Below are 24,827 nucleotides of genomic sequence, written 5' to 3' on the forward strand. Positions count from 1 at the left end.
CAAAACTACAATTCCCATCATGCCTGGACAGCCAAAGCGAAGCTTTGGCTGTCCAGGCATGATGGGAATTGTAGTTTTGCCACAGCTTAAGGGCTGCAGGTTCCCCATCCTTCCTATAGAGGGCGCTCTAATAGCAGCCATATTGCTGATAATTCAGCTTTCCCAGTATTTCCCCCCTTTATCCTTGTTAAATTCCCTTTGTAAATTAATATTCTGATTTTATTGACTATTTCTATGATTTTCTAGTGAATCTCTGCCCGCAGCGTGCCGTCTCCCCTCAGAGGTGACAGCGCCGCCCGCACGCACCACACAGGGGAGTCAGCAATATTACAACGCAACCGAACGGCCGCCATCTTGGACGCGTCCACTTTTTACTCATAGGGGACGCACTGTACTTTTATACCCTTTATGCCTACTATGTATTTCTTTGATAAAACAAGTAAACACATACAGCTTCCCCAGTCGTCTATATCTCTGTAGTATCCAATGAATAGGCGTTAGTAGTCGGTATAATGGCGTAGGGTATGTAGAGGCCCCGGCCTGTGGAGGTGACCTCCCCTCTGGCCGCCGTTGGTTCGCTCCTTTTCCGCCCGGCGCCGGGTCCTGTGCACATGGCCTGTTCGTGCCGCCAAGCCTGAAGCTTCTTTTCTTTAGCTCCCGAGAGCAGGAAGGGGCCCCCGGAACACGTCCTCCGACACCACGGGGAAGCACGGAGACTCCGAGTACGAGCAGAGCGGAGAGAGTAGGGAATGCACCGGGCGGATAACGCGCTAGACGGGCCGCAGCTAGACATGGACGACGAGGAGGCCACCGAGGAGGAGATGTCGTTCAGTGACCCGGAGGACTTCGAGGATGACATCACGGATGAGGGTGAGGAGTGCGGCTGGCCTCCCCTATAGCTGGGGATGGTATGGGCCACTAGGCCTCATAGTATAGTAGCCACCAGCTGTGGGGGACTACAAGTCCCAGCATGCACTGGAAGCCTAGGCCTTAGTAATGGGTAATTATTACACCTGTATTGGTGGCATCAGTGTACACAGGACTGGAGCCAAACTCCTAGCTGTAGTATGGTAGAAACGGGGTCACCTGGTCCCTTATGGGGGTGTCCCACTATATGTGTATAATGGTGGGGGACCCCCTTAAATATCACATGGGGAGAGGAGATGTGTGACCGCAACTCTGTTATGTGTCTGTAACCTAATGTAATACCCCACTATATCCAGTTCCTTATGGTGACCCAATACTCCAGGCTCTGGGACCCTGCAGCCCCCCCAGCTGTTGCACAACTACAACTCCCATCATGCCTGAACAAGCAAAGGCTTTGGCTTTCCATACGTGATCGGAATTGTAGTTTTGCAACAGCTGCAGATTCTTCATCCATGCTAAATTCTCAACATGATGGGGGTCCCAGCAATCACCCCCCCCCCCCCCCATTACTGTTATCAGCTGAGGGTCCCAGCCATCACCCCTCTCCTGCCATCACCCCACCTCCTGTGATCAGATGGTGGTCCCAGCAATCACCCCCCCCCCCCTCTGATCAGATGGGGGGTCCCAGCCATCACCACCACCCCCCTCCTGTGATCAGATGGGGGGTCCCAGCCATCACCACCACCCCCCTCCTGTGATCAGATGGGGGTCCCAGCCATCACCACCACCCCCTCCTGTGATCAGATGGGGGGTCCCAGCCATCACCACCACCCCCCTCCTGTCATCAGATGGGGGGTCCCAGCCATCACCACCACCCCCCTCCTGTGATCAGATGGGGGGTCCCAGCCATCACCCCCCCCCTCCTGTGATCAGATGGGGGGTCCCAGCCATCAACCCCCCCTCCTGTGATCAGATGGGGGGTCCCAGCCATCACCCCCACCCCCCTCCTGTGATCAGATGGGGGTCCCAGCCATCACCCCCCCCACCTCCTGTTATCAGCTGAGGGTTCCAGCCATCACCCCCCCCCCTTCCTGTGATAAGATGGGGGTCCCTGCCATCACCCCCCACACCTCCTGTGATCAGATGGGGGTCCCAGCCATCACCCCCCCCCCCCTTCCTGTGATAAGATGGGAGTCCCAGCCATCACCCCCCCCCCCACACCTCCTGTGATCAGATGGGGGTCCCAGCCATCACCCCCCCCCCCACCTCCTGTTATCAGCTGAGGGTTCCAGCCATCACCCCCCCCCCTTCCTGTGATAATATGGGGGTCCCTGCCATCACCCCCCACACCTCCTGTGATCAGATGGGGGTCCCAGCCATCACCCCCCCCCCCACTCCTGTGATTAGATTGGGGTCCCAGCCATCACCCCCCCCCCCCCCCTCCTATGATCAGATGGGGGTCCCAGCCATCACCACCCCCTTCCCCTCCTGTGATCAGATGGGGGTCCCAGCCATCAACCCCCTCCTGTGATCAGATGGGGGTCCCAGCCATCACCCCCCTCCTGTGATCAGATGGGGGTCCCAGCCATCACCCCCCCTTCCTGTGATAATATGGGGGTCCCAGCCATCACCCCCCTCCTGTGATCAGATGGGGGTCCCAGCCATCACCCCCCTCCTGTGATCAGATGGGGGTCCCAGCCATCACCCCCCTTTGTGTGATCAGATGGGGGTCCCAGCCTCTCCTGGTATCATACTTATTTCCTTGTACTGGCCTGCTGGGTTCCTAGGCTCCATGTAATCCATGATGATGTGTTGTAGTGATTGGGCGATCTGGTCACATGATGTAATGTTTCCAGGGTCCGGGCCAAACAATGTGCTGATGCCGGGGGTGGGGTGGCAGAAGGTGGCTGTACATGTTGTATCCCTCCTGACCCCTCCATACATATGAATGCTCAGCTGACCGCTCCTCTGTTTTCAATGGAGACTAGAGAGCAAATGGGTTGGGCAGCTGAAATCCAGCCTGGCTTATTCTACTCGCAGGCCATAATGTTAGGGGAGAGCTTCTCATACACATTAGGCACATGGCTGGTTCTGCAAAGATCAATGAGGTCGGGGTCTAATATCCATGGGGCCTGAAGTATATTACTAGAACTTGCTTGGCAGAGGCTAAGATCAGGGAGGGGACCCTTTGGCCCTCCAGCTGTTGCAAAACTACAATTCCCATCATATAATTTCTGTGGGACAATTCCCTTCACCTGATGGGAGTTGTAGTTTTGTAACAGCTGGCAGGGCCATAGGGTCCCCATCCCTGGCTTAGATTGATGCAATGTATATGTGTTAGATCAGGTGACAAACCAGCTGTTGCAAAACTCTATTTCCTCTCATACCTGGAAAGAAGAGCCCAAAGCTTTACTTTCCAGGCATGATGGGAATTGTAGTTTTGTAACAGCTGAAGAGCCGCAGGTTTGGGAAATACACAAAAATTTCGCAGCAGTAGCTACCAAAATCTGAACTAAATCGTACATGTTTAGGTGCATATTTGCCACTATGGGTTTCCCCATTGAAGTCTATGGTAAAAATTTTCAGATATGGAAACAATACACTACATACATGATGTGGATTTCATAACCTGCACCACTGGTCACTCACACCAAGCACCTCTCATCCCTATAGTCCCCACTGTAATTGCTGTAGACGGTGTCCGTCCCTAGTGCATTTACCCGTATGGAGACTGCCCTGCAGCCACCCCCCAACTCCAAAACCCCTCACACTATGAGATGGGACTTGAGGGTTCATACAGGGTTTAGTCCCTGGTCACATCTAGTGCCGGATAGATCCCATATAACTTCTGTCATGGCCATAACATGTCCAGTCAGGTTGTACGGCTGGTGGCGGGGCAGTGTGAACAGAGTGTAATGGGCCCCATACATGTAAGTAAAATGTCAGCTAGTATGATTGTCACTGTGTGACTGTTTAATGATATTGGCAGAGGAGCGGGCATGCCCATTCCTTTTTCTTTTTTTTTTAGTTGCCAAGCAATCGTGTATCGCATGTTTAGAGGTACACTTAAAGGGGTTGTCTAGTGTTAGAAAAAGCACAGCTATTTTGTTACAGAAACAGTGCCACCCATGTCCTCAGATTGTGTGTAGTATTACAATTCTCTTAGAGGTTTTCTGGTTGGGGGGGGGGGGGGGAGAGAATCAGCTTTCAGCTCTAGGCACAGTAGGATAACACACTCCTAACAAACACACCTGCGCCCTCGCCAAACCAACCATGCACATGTTCAGAACCGGGAAGGGGTGTGTGTAAGCCATTGGCAGACACCCCTGAAAGCAGAAGAGCTTAAAGGGAACCTGTCACCCCCCGTGCCGTGATGACAGGCTGCCGACCCCCCCGCTACAGCTCCCTATACTCACCTGATCGGGTCCCGCTTCTGGATCCGGTCGGGTCATGGAGATCTCAGCCGCTGCAGCCTGGCGCGCACGCTGAGAGATGAGTCCAATGCTCATAGAGGATGACTGAGTGCTTGACTCTCTATCATTCTCTATGAGGGTTGGACTAATCTCTCAGCGCGCGCGCCAGGCTGCAGCGGCTGATATCTCCGCGACCCGACCGGATCCAGAAGCGGGATCAGGTGAGTATAGGGGGCTGTAGCGGGGGTCGGGAGCCTGTCATCACGGCACGGGGGGTGACAGGTTCCCTTTAACTACCTCACATCTTCTGCCATCTGCTATCAGGAGGTCCTGTAACACATTACATGCTAAGAGGATGTGGCAAACATTCATGTAATGTGTATGAACACCCTGTTAGTACACACAGAGCATTGTAATACAATCTGGGAAAAAAAAAGGATTTCTGGAACTGTTCCTTGAAGGAATAAAGTGCGGCTGACTGCAAAACCACGTGTACTTATCATACAGCCATGTGCTCTGTATACACCCTAAAGGACAACAGTGATAGATGCCTGTAACGTGCTCCCATAGTACAAGTCTAGTAGCTGCTACTGATCCAGCAGGACATCACATGTGTGGGCAGTGTAGTCCCCGGCCCTGCAGCCTGTCATATAGGAGAGTGCCGGCTATTGTGGCTAATCTAGTCCTGCCAGCACAGCACATATGTGCCTGTTCCCAGCTGCTGCTAGAGATTACAGCACACACAGTGTATAACCTGCCCCCTCTGTCTGACACAGTACAGCACCTTCTCTATGGGGTACGTCTTATGTGTGGGGCTTCTATATCATGCTGTAAAAAGCTAATGCTAAAGGGGAAGACCAGAAGTCCATGGCTGCTTTTTTTTTTTCTTCTGAAATGGCGCCACACCTTTCTTTGGGCTGTGTCTGGTATTGCACCTGAGCTCCATTAGGGTTATTATAGAGGGCAGCTTTCCACCTACAGTTCTCTCATCTGTGAGTGATGCTGCTTAGTGACCGCTGTTGGGTGGCCTGGAGAAACTATTAATGGTGTCTTTCCTTTCTTTAGAATTACTTGGTGACGTCCTGAAAGATCGACCCCAGGAAGCAGATGGTATCGACTCTGTTATCGTGGTTGATAATGTACCACAGGTCGGACCTGACCGCTTGGAGAAGCTGAAAAACGTCATCAATAAGATTTTCTCCAAGTTTGGCAAGATTACGAATGAATATTATCCAGATGTGGACGGGACAACCAAAGGGTATGTACGGGTGAATGGTAAATATGGTGTCAGGGTTACAATAACCCGCTGACATGTTTACACAGCAATGAATGAAGATTGTGTACTGTGCTCTTATAATGTGAGAGATGAGGCTTAGTAACTCGTATAACTGTGTGATCCTCTGGTTTAGTAGCAACCTGAATTTCTCCTGAATTTCTGCTGTATTACAGGGTAATATTGATGATTTACAGACCGGCAGCCTATTATGTTGAGCATTGGGCAGAAAGAATTGGGGCCCTTGTTTCCCGGCTACCATAACTCTGCTGTACCTCACTTTTTTTCCCCTCTTCTTTGGATGGTGGAGGAGGTGGATTGATCTCTGCATCTTATAGGTTAAATGGATGACATACGTGTTCACTCTTGACAGCTCATAGCTGTTGCCTGGTGCAGGGAATTTCATGGGTTAGGAAATCATGATGAATTTTTTTTTTTTTTTATAACATATCACAGGTTTTGTTCTGTTGGGGTCTGGGTGTTCAGATCTCCACCAATCACTAGAAATCGGGTGAATCGCTCAGCGTTTCTCATTTCATTATTGGACATGGCCTCCATAGGCTTTTCATAGAATCCATCTCCTGCAGCAGGAAGAGATGGGGGGAGAAGCACTTAGCTGAACGCTTCTCCCTGTTCATACTACTGATTGTGGGTCCGAGCACCCTGACCCCAACATTTGAAAATGATGGTAACACTTAAAACGATGCCTCGTTCTATCAGTTTGGCGGCCATTATAGTTATAGCACCCTGAAGCACCATGTTCATTCTAGGGAGTTCTTAGTAGGCTGCTATCTGCCTTATGTACTTGGTAGGAGTTGCACTTTTTATTCTTTCCTATTTACCTGCTCTTCATTCATTTGTATTATCCTGTGTTTAGGTATATTTTCCTTGAGTACGCACTACCAGCCCACGCTCAGGACGCTGTGAAGAACGCAGATGGCTACAAGTTGGACAAGCAGCACACCTTCCGAGTGAACCTCTTCACAGATTTTGATAAGTGAGTTCACTTTGCTTTCAGGTTTTCTATGGGATGTCTAGATTCTTAGAATTATCTAACAAAACCCTTTTGTGCTCTCTTTCAGGTATATGGTTATTGGCGATGAGTGGGAAGTTCCTGAAAAGCAGCCATTTAAAGACTTTGTAAGTGTATATTATGTCTCTTTGCCTGCAAAAAGTACTTTATTTATTTATTTTTTTTTCTTTTTGGGTGTAATGCTATTACGTAATTGTGGTGATATTGGGTGAGATGTGTATAGTCACACCTCTGTAATCACGTATACATGGAAGAAGCCTCACCAGTCTCGTCACTCTTTCCTAGGGTAACCTCAGATCATGGCTGGAAGATCCCGACTGCAGAGATCAGTTCAGTGTTATATTTGAGTCAGGTGACAGGACGACAATCTTCTGGACTGATGTAAAGGAACCGGTTCCAGTGGAGGAGAGAGCTGTAAGTTCAGGAATGGTTGTGAATATAGATGAGCGCAGCTCAAGCATGCTCAAGTCCGGTAGTTTTGGTTAGTAATACCAGTGGCTGAAGAGGTTGGATGTAGTCCTAGGGAGTCTGAATGGCTTCATCTCTACTTGTGAACTTTCCTTTCTGTAATTCTGCGTGCAGAACATTTTTCTAGCCCCCCATGCACCAGCCATATGTTGAACACACTGACTTTTTTCTGCATTGGAAAATACATTCTCCTACACTATACAACATACAATATATTGCAGTATAAAAAAAATTAGCTTTATTCATAAACAAGATTCTTGGCACCTCCGAAAAACCATCTTAAACATTTTAAAGTTTACCTTTTATTTAAAGAAAAAAACTAACTTTTGACATGTCATAGAGAGATGTCAACAGTTTTGATCAGTCCGGGTCTGAGTCTTCAGACAGCGACCGATCGAGAGAACAAGCTGGGGGAGGGCTGTGCTGCAGCGTGTCCTCTTCCCACCCTGTGTAAGAAACCAGAGCCATTATAAGCCTGACAGGTACACTTTGAGACATATTTTTATTGTAAAGCTTAATGTAGTCAGGTTTATTTTTAGTGAATTCTGGAGTTTGAGGATTCAGTTATGCTTCTTTTTTTTAGCGATGGACAGAAACCTACGTACGCTGGTCCCCAAGAGGCACCTACTTGGCCACTTTCCATCAGAGAGGAATTGCCCTTTGGGGTGGGGAAAAATTCAAGCAGATCCAGAGGTTCAGCCATCAAGGAGTACAACTCATAGACTTTTCTCCATGTGAAAGGTATGTAGTGTGTTTTGCATACGTTTAAAATGGTATTGAGACTGCAGCAATGTGAGAAATTTACACAGCTTGTATACTGAAACACTGTATATAGTTCCTCATAGAATCTCTTGGAACTTGAATAAGGGTACCATTACATTAAGCGATTATCGGCCGTACTTGGCCGATAAAGTTTTGTGTAATGGGTCCTGCTTTAAATCAACGGTTTTGTGTAATGGGTCCTGCTTTAAATCAACGGTTTTGTGTAATGGGTCATGCTTTAAATCAACGATCAGCAGACATGCAGGATGTTGGCTGATTGTTGATTTAAAGCATGACCCAAAATCCTAATAACGACGGTCTGCTAGCTGTTGCTCCGTGAAATAGGAGCGCTCTCCTAAGGGCTATCCAGACAATCTAAAGATTGCCCTTCCTGCAACTCCCCGCCAGGGAGGGGTTACCAAGTTTGTGCTCGTTGTCATTTTCTCATCTACTTTCATGTTTTAGGTTAGGATTAAAGGGGTTATCCAGTGTTAGAAAAACATGGCCACTTACTTCCAGAGACAGCACCACTCTTGTCTCCAGTTCAGGTGTGGTTTGCAACTAAGCTCCATTCACTAATGGAACGGAGTTGCAGACCCCACACAAACTGGAGACGAGTGGGGCTGTCTCTGGAAAAAAGTGGCCATGTATTTCTGACGCTGGATAACCCCTAAGTGCACAGCATTCTAGCATATTTGAGTTTCTTTATGTAACGATTAGAGATGAGCGAACAGAGTTCGGGTCCATCCGAACCCGAACTTTCGGCATTTGATTAGTGGTGGCTGCTGAAGTTGAATAAAGCCCTAAGGCTATGTGGAAAACATGGATATAGTCATTGGCTGTATCCATGTTTTCCAGACAACCATAGAGCTTTATCCAAGTTCAGCAGCCCCCGCTAATCAAATACCGAACGTTGGGGTTTGGATGGACTCGAACCCGAACCTGGTTTCGCTCATCTCTAGTAATGATGTTTAATGTCACCTTGTCCTTTTTCTTGTAGGTATCTTGTTACATTTAGCCCTCTTATGGACACTAAGGACGACCCTCAGGCCATTATTATCTGGGATACACTGACTGGACAGAAGAAGAGAGGCTTCCACTGTGAGAGCTCTGCACACTGGCCAATCTTTAAGTATGTGATTAACCCTGTATCTTCAGTCAATTGACCCTTAAACGTATCACAGGTGCCTTAATATCTTTTGTGTCTTTTTAGGTGGAGTCACGACGGAAAATTCTTTGCTAGGATGACCCCAGACACGCTCAGTATTTATGAAACTCCTGTAAGTATTGAACTGAAGACTGTGTATTTTGGGGGGCATCCTTTGAGTAATATATAAAAGGGTCTTATGAGATCTGTTTGTTTAAATGTGATGTGGATTGGTTTTGCTTTATTATTATAGGTATTCTAGTACCACTATTAGACTATAGGGTGACACTTGCTATAGAATGTTTGTGCTGCCTAAATACTACAGTTTTCGGCAGTCAACAATTGTATAGATCTATCCAAAGCACTCAAGTATCTGTGATGAGGAGGCTGCTCCAGTCCAAATAGCAATATAAGAGCACCAGCAGCTCTCCATACAAATGCAGAAGCAGCATGGGAATGTCGGTGCAAAGTTGCCCTGTACTGGGTCATATGTAGTAGCAAAAATCTTGCAGTTGGACATTTACAAATAAGAAAAAGCAGACCGACTTTATGTAGCAGATACAGAAGGAAACCCTCTCTATGAGCTTGGGAATCTGCCAATATAAATTGAATGGAACTGGTAGTGTGCGGCTGGGCTGTTTGCCAAGCCATTAATAAGGGCAGTTCATCTTAACACTTTGCTATGAAGACTACACATTGGTTGTATGGTTAATTAAAGGAAACGCTGATCAAAGCTAAAGTTTAATTTGTTAAAGAAGCATTCTTTTATTTATTTATTTATTTATTTATTTTTTATTTTAATTTTTGGTTTCCCTGGCTGCAGGCTGGTACATATACTTACCAGTAATGATCAGTGTCCTGCAATGCAGCTTCATTCTGGTCCTACGGCGCCATTCAGATAAATAAATTAACTGTTGTACTAATAGATATAATTTGATACATTGCTTTCCTTCTTTTAGTCTATGGGCTTATTGGATAAGAAGAGTCTAAAGATTAGCGGAATAAAGTAAGTAAAGTCTCCTATTCTAAGCCCTTTTGTCAGCCATTAAATATATGTATCTCTTTAACACAGTATTTTGTCTTTACAGAGACTTCTCTTGGTCTCCTGGTGGTAACATCATAGCGTTCTGGGTGCCAGAAGATAAAGACATCCCGGCCAGGGTGACTCTGATGCAGCTGCCGTCCAGGCAGGAGATCAGAGTCCGAAACCTGTTCAATGTTGTGGACTGCAAGTTGCACTGGCAGAAAAATGGGGATTATCTGTGCGTGAAGGTGGACAGGACTCCTAAAGGCACTCAGGTTGGTGCAGATGGGTGGTTTAACCAGCAGTAATACTTTTAAAGCTTGTCAATCTATTCATAAGCGTTTATTATGTTTTTATATAGGGTGTGGTGACCAATTTTGAGATCTTCAGAATGAGAGAGAAGCAAGTCCCTGTAGATGTGGTTGAAATGAAAGGTAAGCCACCGATCTTCATTGACTGCTTATGTGTGATAGGAATGATACTTGTGCTGGGGAAATTACCTAACCTGCAATGATGTCCCTATAGTGCACAGGACGCTGAGGATAAATGTAATATCCTCTGTGCTCTATAGGGACATATCAGCAGTTTAGATGCTTCTAACTTGCTGATAGTTTCCCTTTAAATCTGGAGTGTATAGGAGAAATAGAGGGGGGCACACAGGGTCTACGTAATAAGATGTAAGCTGCATCCCACTGGAATCGCTGTCTGAGTTTACTGTGTGGTATTACACATCCACTGCGTTCATTTTTTTTTTTATTTTTTTTTTTAGAGTATGCTAATACCTTTTTGTGTTCTATAGATGGCATCATCGCCTTTGCATGGGAGCCAAACGGAAGCAAGTTTGCCGTGCTTCATGGAGAAGTCCCTCGGATATCTGTCTCTTTTTACCATGTGAAGAACAATGGAAAAATTGAGTTGATAAGTAAGTCCACTCTATTGGGTTTATTTTACTGTCCTCTTGTGGTTTTTATCTGTTCTGCGTTTACATTCAAACAATTTTTTTTTTAAATTTCTTTTCAGAGATGTATGACAAGCAGCAAGCTAACACAATCTTCTGGAGTCCACAGGGTCAGTTCTTGGTTCTTGCAGGCTTACGAAGGTGAGTATGACCACTTTCATGCTGTTAGGCATTTAGTCACAATGCGTCTCATGGTGTCTATTCAGGGTATGTGTTGACTTTCTTCCAGAGACATCACGACTCTTGTCTCCAATTCTGGTGTGGTTTGCAATTGGGCTCCTTTTACTTCAATGGAGACAAGAGTGGTGCTGTATCTGGAAGAAAGTGGACATGTTTTGTTAATGCTGGCTAGCCCTTTAACATGGAGGGAAACCATGTTTTCCTCGGTGTGGCCCATGTTTGAAACATTGTGAATGGATCATGTGGGAAGAACTTGCTCAATGCTAAGTTGCAGCTGTAACTTGCTATTCTTGTTTTACAGCATGAATGGAGCCCTCGCCTTTGTAGACACTTCAGATTGCACCATAATGAACATTGCAGAGCATTATACAGCCTCTGATGTAGAATGGGATCCGACAGGCCGATATGTCGTCACATCTGTGTCCTGGTGGAGCCACAAAGTAAGAGGCTTAGTTATTGGCTGATTGTGGCTTTGGAGACAGGACCGTTTGGTTCGGTTTAGTCAAGTATATATGTATTGTATCAGTTTGTTGAGATTAATTTCATTACTGAAATTGCTTTGGTCCAAGTAGTTAAAACCCTTGTTTATCATAAACTTATCCTCTATCCTGTCTATGTGGAATAGATGGCATTGGTGGCATAACCCTTTTAAGGAGCCTTCTTATTTACTCCCTTTCTCCCATGAATCTCAATGGCCAAAACCCTGGAATTCAGCCTACTCTTCCCACTTTAACAACCTCGACTTCTGTAGGTTTTTAAACCAACCAAAACTACAGGAAAGGACACTTTCTGTACTAAAAGTACATTCTGTTTGCTTCACATCTCTTACTCTTTAACCCCTTAGCGACTCATGACGTATCTAATACGTCATGGCGCCGCGGGGGGTGTTCAGAGCGGGGTCCCGCCGGGACCCCGCTCTGAACGGCGCTGATCCCGGCTGACATGTGCAGCCGGGCAGTGCCTCTGTTAGCCGGCGCGGGTCCCGTTGCCGCGCCGGCTAATTAAGCACTTCAATGCAGCTGTCAAACCTGACAGCTGCATTGAAGTGCTTTATGCACAACATCCCTGGTGTCTAGTGGGTCGGATCTCCCCCCCGCGATGCGATCGCGGGGGGGAGATCCGTTCTTCTGGCCGTGCCGGGCCTCAGCGTCGGAATGACGCTGATCCTGGCTCGGCAGTAGATTGCTATGGCCTGCAGCAGGCCATAGTAATCTATGACCGATCTCATGGATCTTTGCTGTGTATATACACAGCATTGATCTCTATGAGAGATCAGTGCTATGTATATACAAGCCCCCCAGGGGGGCTTCTAGTCCATGTAAAAAAGTGTTTTTATTAATAAAAAATCCCCACCCCTAATAAAAGTCCAAATCACCCCCCTTTTCCCATTTTATAAATATAAATTAATAAATAAATAAATAAATAAACATATTTAGTATCGCCGCACACGTAATCGCCCGAACTATTAATTAATCACATTCCTGATCTCGCACGGTAAACGGCGTAAGCGCAAAAAAATCCCAAAGTGCAAAATTGCGCATTTTTGGTCGCATCAAATCCAGAAAAAATGTAATAAAAAGCGATCAAAAAGTCGTATATGCGCAATCAAGGTACCGGTAGAAAGAACGCATCATGGCACAAAAACTGACACCTCACACAGCCCCATAGACCAAAGGATAAAAGCGCTATAAGCCTGGGAACGGAGCGATTTTAAGTGACATATATTTGTTAACAATGGTTTGAATTTTTTACAGGTCATCCGATACAATATAAGTTATACATGTTATATATCATAGTAATCGTAACGACTTGAGGAACATGCATAACAAGTCAGTTGTACCATAGGGCGAACGGCGTAAATGCGAAACTCCCCGAAATCAAAACAAATTCGTTTTTTTTTTCAATTTGACAGCGCAAATGATTTTTTTCCGGTTTCACAACATATTTTATGGAAAAATTATGCCTGTAATTGCAAAGTACAATTGGTTTCGCAAAAAATAAGCGCTCATATACGTCTCTAGGTGAAAAAATGCAAGCGCTATGGACTTTTAAACATAAAATGGAAAAAGCAAAAGCGCAAAAACGAAAATTGGCTTGGACCTTAAGGGGTTAAAGGGAGTATCCAGGATTTATTTATTTATTTATTTTTTGCAAAAACAGCTCTACCCCATCCTGAGGTTGTTTGTTGTATTAGAAGTCAGCTCAGTTCACATCAGGATAACTTAGGGTGCCTTTACACAGAGAGATTTATCTGAACAGACTATAAACAGAGAACAGGTCATAAAGGAAAGACTGGGATCTATCCTCTTTAAGAATCCATTCCTGGCTTTGGCTTCAAAAATCTGTCAGATCTCTGTGTAAAGGCACCCTTAGATGCAGAACTAGATACAAACTGTGAACACGAGTGGTGGTTTTTCTTGGAGAAAGCAGCTATGCGTTTCTAATCGTGGATCACCCCTTTAACAGTAATCTTGTTAGAGCAAAGTGAAAAGAACATTCCACTGGCACAGCAAATCTCTGGAAAATAAAGAGATGAGCCACTCTAACTTGGTTTTGGATAAACATTCGTATGCCAAACCCCAGGGGTGGAGTCCGTATTCGTGCAACTTGTACTTCTTTTGTTTTTTTGTTTTTATGTTTTGTTAATGTGTGTCTTGTGTATCGTGTTTCCTGTGTAGGTGGATAACGCATACTGGTTGTGGACGTTCCAAGGCAGACTTCTTCAGAAGAACAACAAAGACCGATTCTGCCAGCTCCTGTGGAGACCAAGGCCACCAACCCTGCTCAGTCAGGATCAGATAAAGGTCTGTGGAGATTTGTCTGTCTCACATTTGCTTCTGGCTTGTAATAATAATCAGCATTCTAAGTACCTGTTATTTTTAATATTTTTTTTCCTTTGATTTATAGCAAATCAAGAAAGATCTGAAGAAATACTCGAAGATATTTGAACAGAAAGATCGTCTAAGTCAATCCAAGGCTTCCAAGGTGAAATATCTTTGTATAATTAATGCTGTAGACGTTATTTTTGCTAAGTAGGGATTTGTGATGGAAATCTGGTGCAAATCCATAGTGATTCCACAGCAGAAGTTTCCAGCTGGTTGCATTGTGAATTCTCTAGGGACTTCACCCTCCATGGTGAAAATCTGCAGTGTTTCTGTAGCAAAACAAGAGGAAATATAGAATGCTCATAAATATATACTTTTTTTTTTAATGTGAAAAATTTCCACTACATATGGATGGCATTCTCAGAACCCCATGGAAATAGAAGACAAGCTTCATATCTTGTCTTTTTATTGAATTGTCTAAAGGTCTTGCCATCATTTTCTTTTGTTTCCCAAAGGAACTGGTTGAACGTAGAAGAACTATGATGGAAGAATACAAAAATTACAGAGAGATGGCACAGAAGCTGTATATGGATCAGAAAACTGCTCGCTTGGAGCTCAGAGGTGGTAAGTAATGCTATAAATCACGGTATTAATCATAAGATTAGACTAAACGCTCATCTTGGCTTCTTTAGGTTGGAGTTCGCGTGCCACATGTTTTTTTGCCCCTCTATATGTCATTACTGGCTTTTGGCATCTGCATATATTGTCTTTCTGGAACCAGGAATTGAATAGCTTTACTAGAATTTGACACCAGCTTTATTACTTATAGCTTATGAGTGGCATGGCTTAGGGGGCAGGGACGGGGAACCTTCGGCCCTCTAGCTGTTGCAAAACTACAGTTCCTTTGGCTTTGGATGTCCAGGCATGATGGGAATTGTATTTAAGCAACAGCCGGAGGGCCGAAGGTTCCCCATCCCTTGCTTAGGCGGTATATCCACACGAAATGTGTTTATAAGGCCCAACTTTCAGACCCCCATGCGATTTGTTATTGATTGCTTATCCTAACGATTATGCTATCACTTTTAGAGCCATATAACTTAATACCTGTTTTGCAAAGTAACTTGTGGCCTATAAGAGCTTGGGGACCTCAGTGCACTGTATGTTCTTTATCTCTTCGTAGATTAATGTATAACCTGATTGTCTGTTGCTTCATTTATACCAGGAGTTGATACTGATGAGCTGGACAGCAATTTGGATGACTGGGAGGAGGAGACCATTGAATTCTTTGTCAGTGAAGAAATTATTCCACTGGAGGAGTAGTCCGCTAGCATTGTGGTGAGTTATACCTCAGCTTCCGTTCTGTGGTCTTGATGTTAATTAAGATGTACATCCGTTTGTAATGGTCATAATCAATCAATAATGGTCAAAAAAAAAATCATCCCGGCCGGTACTGCAGTATCGGCCGGATAATGTTTCGGGCCGCAGGGTTCTGATGCGGGCGCATCCGTGCGCGCCCGCATCAGAACTCCCCACAGCACAGTATGGAGCGTGCGGCCACAGCCGCTCGCTCCATAGTGTGCACTGACATGGTATTCTGCGGCCGCTATTCACTGAATAGCGGCCGCAGAAAACTGACATGTCAGTTGTTTGCAGCGCCGCTAGGGATCCCGGCCGGAGTGTATACTGGGTGTATACTTTGCCGGGATCCCATAGGCAGCAATGGCACGTGTATTTTCGTATAAATCACGGCCGTTGTACAACAGCCGTGGTTTTACGGAAATCTACGTCGTCTGAATGTAGCCTAAAGGTAGAAATTTTCAGTAATGATAAAGCAGAGCACTTCATTATTACTGAAAATTCATCTCTATTTAAAGGGGTTGTTCAAGTTTATGGCGGTCTCCCAACATAAAAAAAAATCCTTAGCACTGTGGATGATTACTCCTTGTGCTTAGAAAAAGACATGAGGCTGTGTTGATGTACTGTTCTGGTTTTGCAGAAATTTCTCGATTACAGTGGTGCTGCCATGACACATCTGCAAAGTTAGAACACAGCCTGTATGTTACAACCAGTTAATTTCTATATAACTTGGATAACAATGAGAACACAGGTTTTTTTTTTGTTTTTTTTTAAGTAACTAGAGATGAGCGAACTTGCAAACTGTTTGGGTTTGTCCAAACCTAAATAATTGGTATTTGACTCCTGGGAGCCTAGAGAGGTTGGATGCAGCCCTGTATCCATGATTTTTCAGGACTCCCTAGGGCTGTACCCCACTTCTCCAGCCCCTGAGAGTTCTTTCAGCACTATTGGTGACCAATGCAGAAATCCCGGTTTGTTTATTATGCTGCAGTCATGCTCTGGCTTACACCCATTTATAACGGTTTATAGGGATTCACACTTTACCTTTCTGCTGGGTATAAGAGGTTGTTTGTCAGGCATTTGTTTCCTTGCCAACATTTGTACAGAAGTGTACAATTATTCCGTAATGCACAGAAAAGCCGAGTTGTGAAGTCCCCAGTGACGTGCGCAGGAAATGGATTTCTGGTCTCTTGGGGTTTTGTCCATTGATTGACTTCTGTCTTCTCTCCGTACAGCGTTTTTCTATCCAGCATCAACACTTGTCCTCTACCAAAATACAAAACTCCAAGGTTCTGTCTTAGTCCTTCTCCTGCGACCGTGAATGGACATTACATCATTCCTGTCTGAAGTTGTGCCTTTAACCTTCACTGGAGGATCTTTTAAAGAGCGCCACTTTTTAACCTCTTAACCTCCCTGTACCTCCAAGTACTCCATCCTCAACGAAGCAAAGGGAACTCCTGCTCTGCTGCTGGTACGTCAAGAGCCTCTCTGCCTCACCATGACTTTGCCTCCTGAAGCTCGATGCACGTGGGTTCAGCTTGCGAAGGGCCTTTTCTACTTCCGTACTGAATGGACAGACAGCAGTTCTTACAGGCAGACCATCAGTAAAGATACTCTTGTATTTGGTCCAGAATTTAGTGTGCTGAACCAGCACTACAGTGGACTGTATCCTCCTCCATTCAGATTGCAACGTTGTGGGATTAAAGACGGAATTTAAAGTAAACCTATATTTAAAATGTCTCTGGTTTTATTTTATTCGGTGTGATATGTGCAGAGGTTGCAAACAGATAATATCACACCTGTAATTCTGCATTTATATACTATATATATATATATATATATATATACTGCCTGTTAAAGACAGAATATTAGACGCCACCAACAGAGAGTACATAGTCACTGATGTGTCGGACATACCAGGAAAGCTATGTCCATCAGGTGAATAAGTTTGGTGTATGTGCTGAGAGAGCTTCCAGTGCATGTTCCAAATGTAACTAAAAGCCGTCTTCACCTTTTGTGTTCCCCTTTTTTTGCATTCTTCTACACAGGGAGCCTTGGATGGAAGCATATACTGCACAGTGTGTACAAGCTTGTAAGGCTCTAACATGTGCTAATTCTGTCACGGGTAGTTGAGAGCCAAGTTCCAGGCATTACCATCGCATTGGCAAGTCCATGTGCTGCCTAGCAATTGGCACTACCCGTGGCCGTAATGGCCTGAGTAAGCGCGCATAAGGGGATATTTGCTTATTTAGTCTTACAAAAGTCTTATTTAGTCTTACAAAAAAAGCTGTGTACAAGTTTAAAACTAATTTTAATTTGCTTTTATGCCTCTAATAAAAAGGCAACTTGGAAATTAGTTGTTTGCCCGATGCCCTTTTGTTTTTGGGGGAGATAACCACAGTCATAGTGTCCATAAGTAACCTACTCCCCTCTGCCTGTTTGGAAACACACGTATGCCTAGAATAAACCATGCATGTATATTTGGGGGTTGCAAGAGTTCCTGTGCTTTATTTCTTATAAGACTTTCCTGTACCCTATAAGTTTGGTCTTCCCAACCATAAACTGTGGACCAAGGATCTGATGGGATTCAAGGGTTAAAAAAAACAGGCACCGCAATCATCCATATTAATGGTTGAAAAGACTCTTGGGAAATGTGGAAAATACCACTCTTACCAGCTGCTAGGTTCTTGTAACCTCTCTTCTAGAGTCTGGACAAATAACCTGTATAGATTCTCCATATGTTTGGTGCTATGTAAGGAACATGCTCCTACTATACAAAGCCCTGACAAAAGTACGAAGTGAGTAGATTAGCCTCACTTTTATAATCGTATCCCCGAGGGTACATGCACACGTGGTCTGGGGAAAATATGGGCATCATTCCGAAGGGGATGCTATATTACTGCAGATCCGTCGTCCAACTATAATAATCTATGACCAGATCAGAGATGACGTAGTATACCAGTATATCTGTGCTATGTGGTGGCCATGGATGAACAAGATTTGGCAAAAAGATTCTCGGCACTCACCAAGAGCTTGCTTGCAGTAACTTTATTCCAATGTAAAGAGAGGTGCACTCAACTAACAGAAGGCATTTCGGCATTATACGCCTTCCTCAGCTGTGAAAGTGTATAACTGCCAAGCAAACTCTTGGTGAGTGCCTGGAACCTTTTTGCCATAGATCAGGGATGACAGCACACAGTTTTTTCTTTTCTTGCCTACCTCACAGTGGCTAAAGGGCTGTATGTGCAGGTACAAAGCATTCGGTTGGACCTATTTCTATGTGGACTGGATCACTTTTCACAGTTGAAGCATATTATATGGAGGTGGAATACATACTCTTAATAGAGATGATCGAACAGGGCCGATGTTCAGGTTTGTATGAACCCAAACCATCGGCATTCGACTCCTGCTGTCTTACCGTTCCGTGGGGAAGGTGGAGACAGCACGAGTACCACCTGGAAAATAGGGATACAGCCTAGGTAATAGGTTTTCTAGGCAGCACTCTGTATACTCAGTTCTTACGGAGGTGCTCACTCTATAAAGGCAGTACAGTCCGCTAATTTTCAAAATGTTTCATAGAAGAGACAAAAAGAGGGCACTCACCCATTGCTTGACTTCTTTATTCTTATTTCATGCAGCTATAATCCATAAGCGTGCATCGCTGGCGAGGACACCATCCTTCTCCACAGACACGTGACAGCTGTTTCGCACGTCAGTCGAAGGACATAAGTGCTGTGCGCAACAGCTGTCACGTGTCTGTGAGGGGGTTGGTGTCCTCGCCTGTGAATGCCCGCTTATGGATTATAGCTGCTTGAAATAAAGCAACTGGTGAGTACCCTCTTTTTGTCTCTTCTATGAAGCATTGCTGTTCCTGAACTTTTTGACAGATCTGCTTTAACACTACTCACATCGGCATGGTGCAGCATTAAAGGGGTACTCCAGAAAGAATCTTTCAAATCAACTGGTTTCAGAAAGTTATATAGATTTGTAATTTACTTCTATTTATAAATCTCAAGTCTTCACATACTTATTAGCTGCTGTATGTTCTGCAGCAAATGTTTTCTTTCCAGTCTGACACAGTTCTCTCTGCTGCCACCTCTGTCCATGTCAGGAACTGTCCAGAGCAGGAGAGATTTTCTATGGCGATTTGCTACTTCTGTCCATGTCAGGAACTGTCCAGAGAAGTGGCAGCAGAGAGCACTGTGTCAGACTGAAAAAATATACAACTTCCTGCAGGACATACAGCAGCTGATAAATACTGGAAGACTTGACATTTTTAAATAGAAGTAAATTATGGTGCGTTTACACAGATTTATCTGACAGATTTTGGAAGCCAAAGCCAGCAATGGATTTGAGAAGAGAAGAAGTCTCACTCTCCTATATGACCTGTTCCCGGTTCATAGTCTGTTCCTGGTTTTGGCTTCAAAAATCTGTCAGATAAATCTGTCTGTGTAAACGCACCACTATAAATCTTTATAACTTTCTGAAACCAGTGGATCTGAGTGAAAAAGATTTTTGCTGGAGTACCGCTTTAATAACTCTGGAGCTGGTCTGCTGTTATAGCCAGCAGTACTGGTTGCTTGTGCCTAAGAAACAACAAGTTGTGAATTTGGACACATTAGTCAGACACCAGCTCTGTATTTGCTCTACTTTCCTGACTACTCCACCTGGTGATTAGAATAGCTCCCAACATCCTGCTCTTAACCCTTTCATAGTCCAGTTGTTACCGTCCATAGGATCATCTTCATGTTTTTCCTTGATCACCCCATCCTCTGTATGCTGTGCTCACCTTTACAAGAGAAACCCCCTATAAGGTTGGCAGTAAAATCCTGGCCGCAATGCCCTGGCCTTTCTACAAGTCACTGAGATCACTGGATCTTCCATCTAAGGTGGATTCACACTGAAGCAAATCACTGGATCTTATGCTGCACTCTGGGAGCATGGATCTAGTCTCCATACAGAGAGGATCCAATCAGGAAAGGGCAGACTGCTATAATAAAGTCACCATTATGTTTAAAGGGAACTTGTTGGCTGCAATTCATATTACACTGTTTGATAGCTGTTGGGTAAAGAAATACCTGGTACCTTCCATATATCCATCTGTGCTTCCAGGATGCAGAAAGCTGGCTCAGATATGGCAGGGGGAGCAAGGAGGGATTGCAGATTTGTAATACAAAAGCATTTTGTACATTCTGGAAGCACAGACAGATCTATGCAGGGCACCATGTGTCTCCTAGATCTAACAGTGTCAGCAGTTTGGAATTTTCATCATGCCAGGACAGCCAAAGCAAAGACTTGATAAAAGGTGGTGATATCCTTTAAATGGATTATCCCACTAAATGTATTTAAAGCGAATATACCACCATTGTCACACTGGGGACTGGCGGGCCTGCCCCCACTGCTCCAGGGTGGGCCAGCGCTCTCAAATAGACCGGTGTTCAGCATGGGAACCGGACAGTGGTTAAAAAAAAAAAAAGGACCATGCCATTTTTACAAATAAAAATATTTGTAATTATCAATAGTAGGGATGATCCGAACCTGGCTCTGCAATGATTCCCGCTGTCTGCCCGCTCCGTGGAGAGGGTGGATACAGCGGGAGGACCACCTGGAAAACTGGGATACAGCCATAGCCATAGGCTATAGAATCTGATGCCGAGAGTTCAGGTTCATACGAAACCAAACTTTGGACCATCCCTAATCAATAGCAATGGATACATACTGTTGAAATACATGGATCAGCCATCAATATTAGATGTTTGGGGTTCTGACTTCCAGCATCCCCACTCATAGGAGTCACATCCCAACCTATCTAATATTGTTCTTTTAGATGGACGTGTAAAGGCTGGAGAGCCCCTTTAATTGGTTCCCCGTGTCTTGCTGACTCTTTGTGTCTCCGGCTGTCAGGCTGTGGTGACAGCAGGTGGGCAGCCGCCTCCTTGTTGTTGGGCAGGGATACACTCATGTAGCTGCTTTACCTATTGGCTGTTGCTGGTACTACTTGTTCTCCGCTGGATGGTAGGGTTATTGTGCTGTCAGCTGCTACCGACTCATAAGATGTCAGTTTGGTCTGAGAATACGTTTTCATAATGTAACGTATGTCTTAATCATATTGTACATAGCAATATCCAGCTCTCAGGTGCTTGTGTCGCATTCCCAGTGTCCCTGGGCACAAAGGAGCCAGTGTTGATGTAATGCTGCCATGGGACCTCATGCTTTCCTCGCCTCTGCGCAGGTCTGTGCCATGTAGAGAAGGCACAGACAGTGTTAGGGTTGCACATATCGCACCTCTCGGACCAGGCCTGGGCCGCCTCTCTTCTAAGCACAGAATCTGGGATAATGAAGAATGCAAAAGATGACTTCCAGTATCATCACATCACAGTAAGTATCTCCGCACCTAAGTCTGCCTTCTGCCTGGCCTCCACTTACAATGGGTTCCATTGTACAGCCCTCCCTTGGATCAGCGCCTGGTTCTCCATTAATAGCTGTAGCAGAGTAAGATGTTCGGCTTTTCTTGTTCTCTTACAGGTTGCTGTGCGTATTCGACCTCTGAATAACACTGAAATGGAGGAGGGAGCACAATGCATAACGTACAAGCGCGGAGAACAAGTAAGAAACCTTCAAGTGTCATCACACAGATGTTTGGTTTGATCGGTGCTCAGACCCCCATCAGTCACTAGATATAGCCACATGTGTCCGCCTGCTTCTGTATGTGTATGATGGCCGACTCCTGCAATAAGTACGCCGGGGAGAGAAGCACATGACTATATCTAGTGATCACTGGGGGTCTCAGCAATGAGACCTCGACCCAGCAAAACATTTGATATGTCTGTGCGACATCAGCATTTTATAAAGGACAGTAATTATCTATCTATCTATCTCCTATCTATCTATCTATCTCCTATCTATCTATCTATCTCCTATCTATCTATCTATCTATCTATCTATCTATCTATCTATCTATCTATCTATCTCCTATCTATCTATCTATCTATCACATATCTATCTATCTATCTATCTATCTATCTATCTATCTATCTATCTATCTATCTCCTATCTATCTATCTATCTATCTATCTATCTATCTATCTATCTATCACATATCTATCTATCTATCTATCTATCTATCTATCTATCTATCTCCTATCTATCTATCTATCTCCTATCTATCTATCTATCTATCTATCTATCTATCTATCTATCTATCTATCTATCTATCTATCTCCTATCTATCTATCTATCTCCTATCTATCTATCTATCTATCTATCTATCTATCTATCTATCTTCTTTTCCACATTAACTGGTGACAGAAAGTTATATAGATTTGTAAATTACATCTATTTAAAAATCTCAAGTCATCCAGTACTTGAACTGCTGTAAGTTCTGCAGGAAGGGGCGTATTCTTTCCAGTCTGACACAGTGCTCTCTGCTGCCACCTCTGTCCATGTCAGAAACGTCCTGAGGAGAGGTTTTTTATGGGGATTTCCTGCTGCTCTGGACAGTTCCTGACATAGAAACATAGAAGATTGTCGGCAGAAAAAGACCACTGGGTCCATCTAGTCTGCCCTTTTAGTATTTTCTTTCTTATTATCTTATGTCTATCCCAGGCGTGTTTAAATTCTGTTATGACAATTCTGACATGGACAGAGGTGGCAGCAGAGAGCACTGTGTCAGATTGGAAAGAATCCACCAATTCCTGCAGGACATACAGCAGCTGATAAGTATTGGAAGACTTGAGATTGTTAAACAGAAGTGATTTACAAATATATATACCTTTTTGACACCAGTTGATTTGAAAGATTGGCAAGAGATTAACCCTTTGTTCTCTGCACCATGTCTGCAATATTGTTTGGTTCAGGAGCAGTCAGAAAATTCTGCAGCCTGACAACCATTATCTCCTGTATTATTACCTTCTAGGTTTAGTGTTCCTTTAAACTTATTGTAACCCCGCTACCCCTGAACGCATTGTATGATCATCAGAAACCACCTCACAGATGCAGGTTCCACATGCAGTGGTGTCCTTATGTCTTATTGATGGAGGGGGGAGGCTCTCATATTTAGGCGCGGTGCACAGATGAACGTCCCTGTGGGCTCACTTGTTCCTAGTGATTATGTAAGACATACAATTTCTGAAGAGTGTCTGGTCCCTATGGAGAAGCTCTGTACTGTTCTTTGCTTCCCTGAGGAATACATTAGACCACACATTAGTTCTGTCGCCTTCTTCATCTTAAAGTTACATCTCACATTAGACAAATAAATCAATTACACGCTGGTTCTTATGAACTTTTCTTGAGGTTTATAAGCAGATCTTTAACTTTCACCAGTATATTGTACAATGCGGAAAAATAGGGAAAATCCACTGAATTTCTGCACTTTTTCCAACAGCAAAATTTGTTGGATTTGTAATTGCCTTACAGGTCACTATGCATAACAGGGGCCACTGTTTACCTGAATGGCTGCTATGTAATACCACGTGTCACCTGTAGTGGCCGCTGCAGGGAGAATGAACAGCCAGCTTGACCATATCTATGAATAATATACAGGGATGCCTTGGATTAGGAGCATAATTCCTTCAGGGACTTAAACCAAAGCAAATTTTTCCATAAGAAATCATTAAAATTCAGACAATTGGTTCCACCCCAAAAATAATGATTGAAAACAAATAAAACAAACATTTAGAAACAGCTGGATATGTCATATTATAAGTTACTGTACAGTATAGAAATCTCCATGTGGAGTATAATGTATACTAAGTGCATAAACCTGATAACACAGCAGCAGTTTGCAGATACAGGATGGAACTTCAGATCCCCATAATGCAGCAGTGTAGTACAACAGGCTAGAATAGAGAAGCAGGGCTGCTGTCAGAGGTCTGTGTGGTCACATGACTGCAATGGAGAAGGGGTGTGTGTTCAGCATGGACCAATCAGGAAGTGAGAATCACGGAACTGTGCAGAAGGACAGTGATAGAAACATTTCTATACAGCAGTGTGTATAGCTGAGTGTGAGTGAAGGCACAAATATAGCAGGAATGGAGAGGATGGGAAGTACAAAGACTAATAGAAACTCCAGGAGGCATGAAGGAATGGGCAAATAATAATAATGGGCAGATGTGAGCACATAGAGGGGTTACAGCTATGGAGAGATTACCTCCACCCTCCTGTCCCCTAATGCAAGCCCCAGCCTGAAGTGGATCTGCCATGATTTGGGAGGGGAGGGAGACTTCCTGGATCAGAGTACAGTACTGTAGACCACACTATGCAGACCATGCCCCTCCCCCACTCCTCCTCCCACCCAGTACAGGGAGCTCTTAAACCAAGTTACAATTTTTAACAAATAGGAAACTCTTCTTGCAAAACGCTCTCAATCCAAGTTACTCTTAAACCAAGGTACCACTCTATTTTGGGTGATGTTTTTCTATGTGCTCCCATAGGTTTATACATGTGCAGTGGTTCAGTAAATGAGGGGATGTTATAACACTTAGGTCTCATTTTTAACCCCTTCCCGCACGAGGACGTAACGG

The 24,827-nt window shown here is 44.5% G+C and overlaps 2 protein-coding genes across 2 annotated transcripts in view; both read left to right on the forward strand.

The window, feature by feature from the left end:
* The first annotated feature begins 562 nt into the window (after positions 1-562).
* On the forward strand, positions 563-17,029 carry EIF3B (eukaryotic translation initiation factor 3 subunit B). Its single transcript, XM_069983922.1, has 19 exons — positions 563-870; positions 5,346-5,538; positions 6,431-6,550; positions 6,636-6,693; positions 6,872-7,000; positions 7,638-7,795; positions 8,817-8,948; positions 9,030-9,096; positions 9,923-9,969; positions 10,052-10,262; positions 10,349-10,421; positions 10,787-10,909; positions 11,008-11,086; positions 11,427-11,565; positions 13,804-13,929; positions 14,033-14,110; positions 14,466-14,574; positions 15,173-15,285; positions 16,542-17,029. The coding sequence occupies exons 1-18, from the start codon at positions 750-752 to the stop codon at positions 15,268-15,270; spliced, it is 2,061 nt and encodes a 686-aa protein (XP_069840023.1). The 5' UTR covers positions 563-749; the 3' UTR covers positions 15,271-15,285; positions 16,542-17,029.
* Positions 16,805-24,827, forward strand: part of LOC138801825 (kinesin-like protein KIF19) — a 39,034-nt gene continuing 31,011 nt past the window's right edge. The window contains exons 1-3 of the mRNA XM_069984923.1: positions 16,805-16,910; positions 21,539-21,684; positions 21,832-21,912. Of these exons, the coding sequence (XP_069841024.1) occupies positions 16,805-16,910; positions 21,539-21,684; positions 21,832-21,912 (333 nt within the window). The remainder of the gene's footprint in view (positions 16,911-21,538; positions 21,685-21,831; positions 21,913-24,827) is intronic.

This window comes from Dendropsophus ebraccatus, chromosome 9 (genome assembly GCF_027789765.1).
Source record: "Dendropsophus ebraccatus isolate aDenEbr1 chromosome 9, aDenEbr1.pat, whole genome shotgun sequence".
Classification (NCBI taxonomy): domain Eukaryota; kingdom Metazoa; phylum Chordata; class Amphibia; order Anura; family Hylidae; genus Dendropsophus; species Dendropsophus ebraccatus.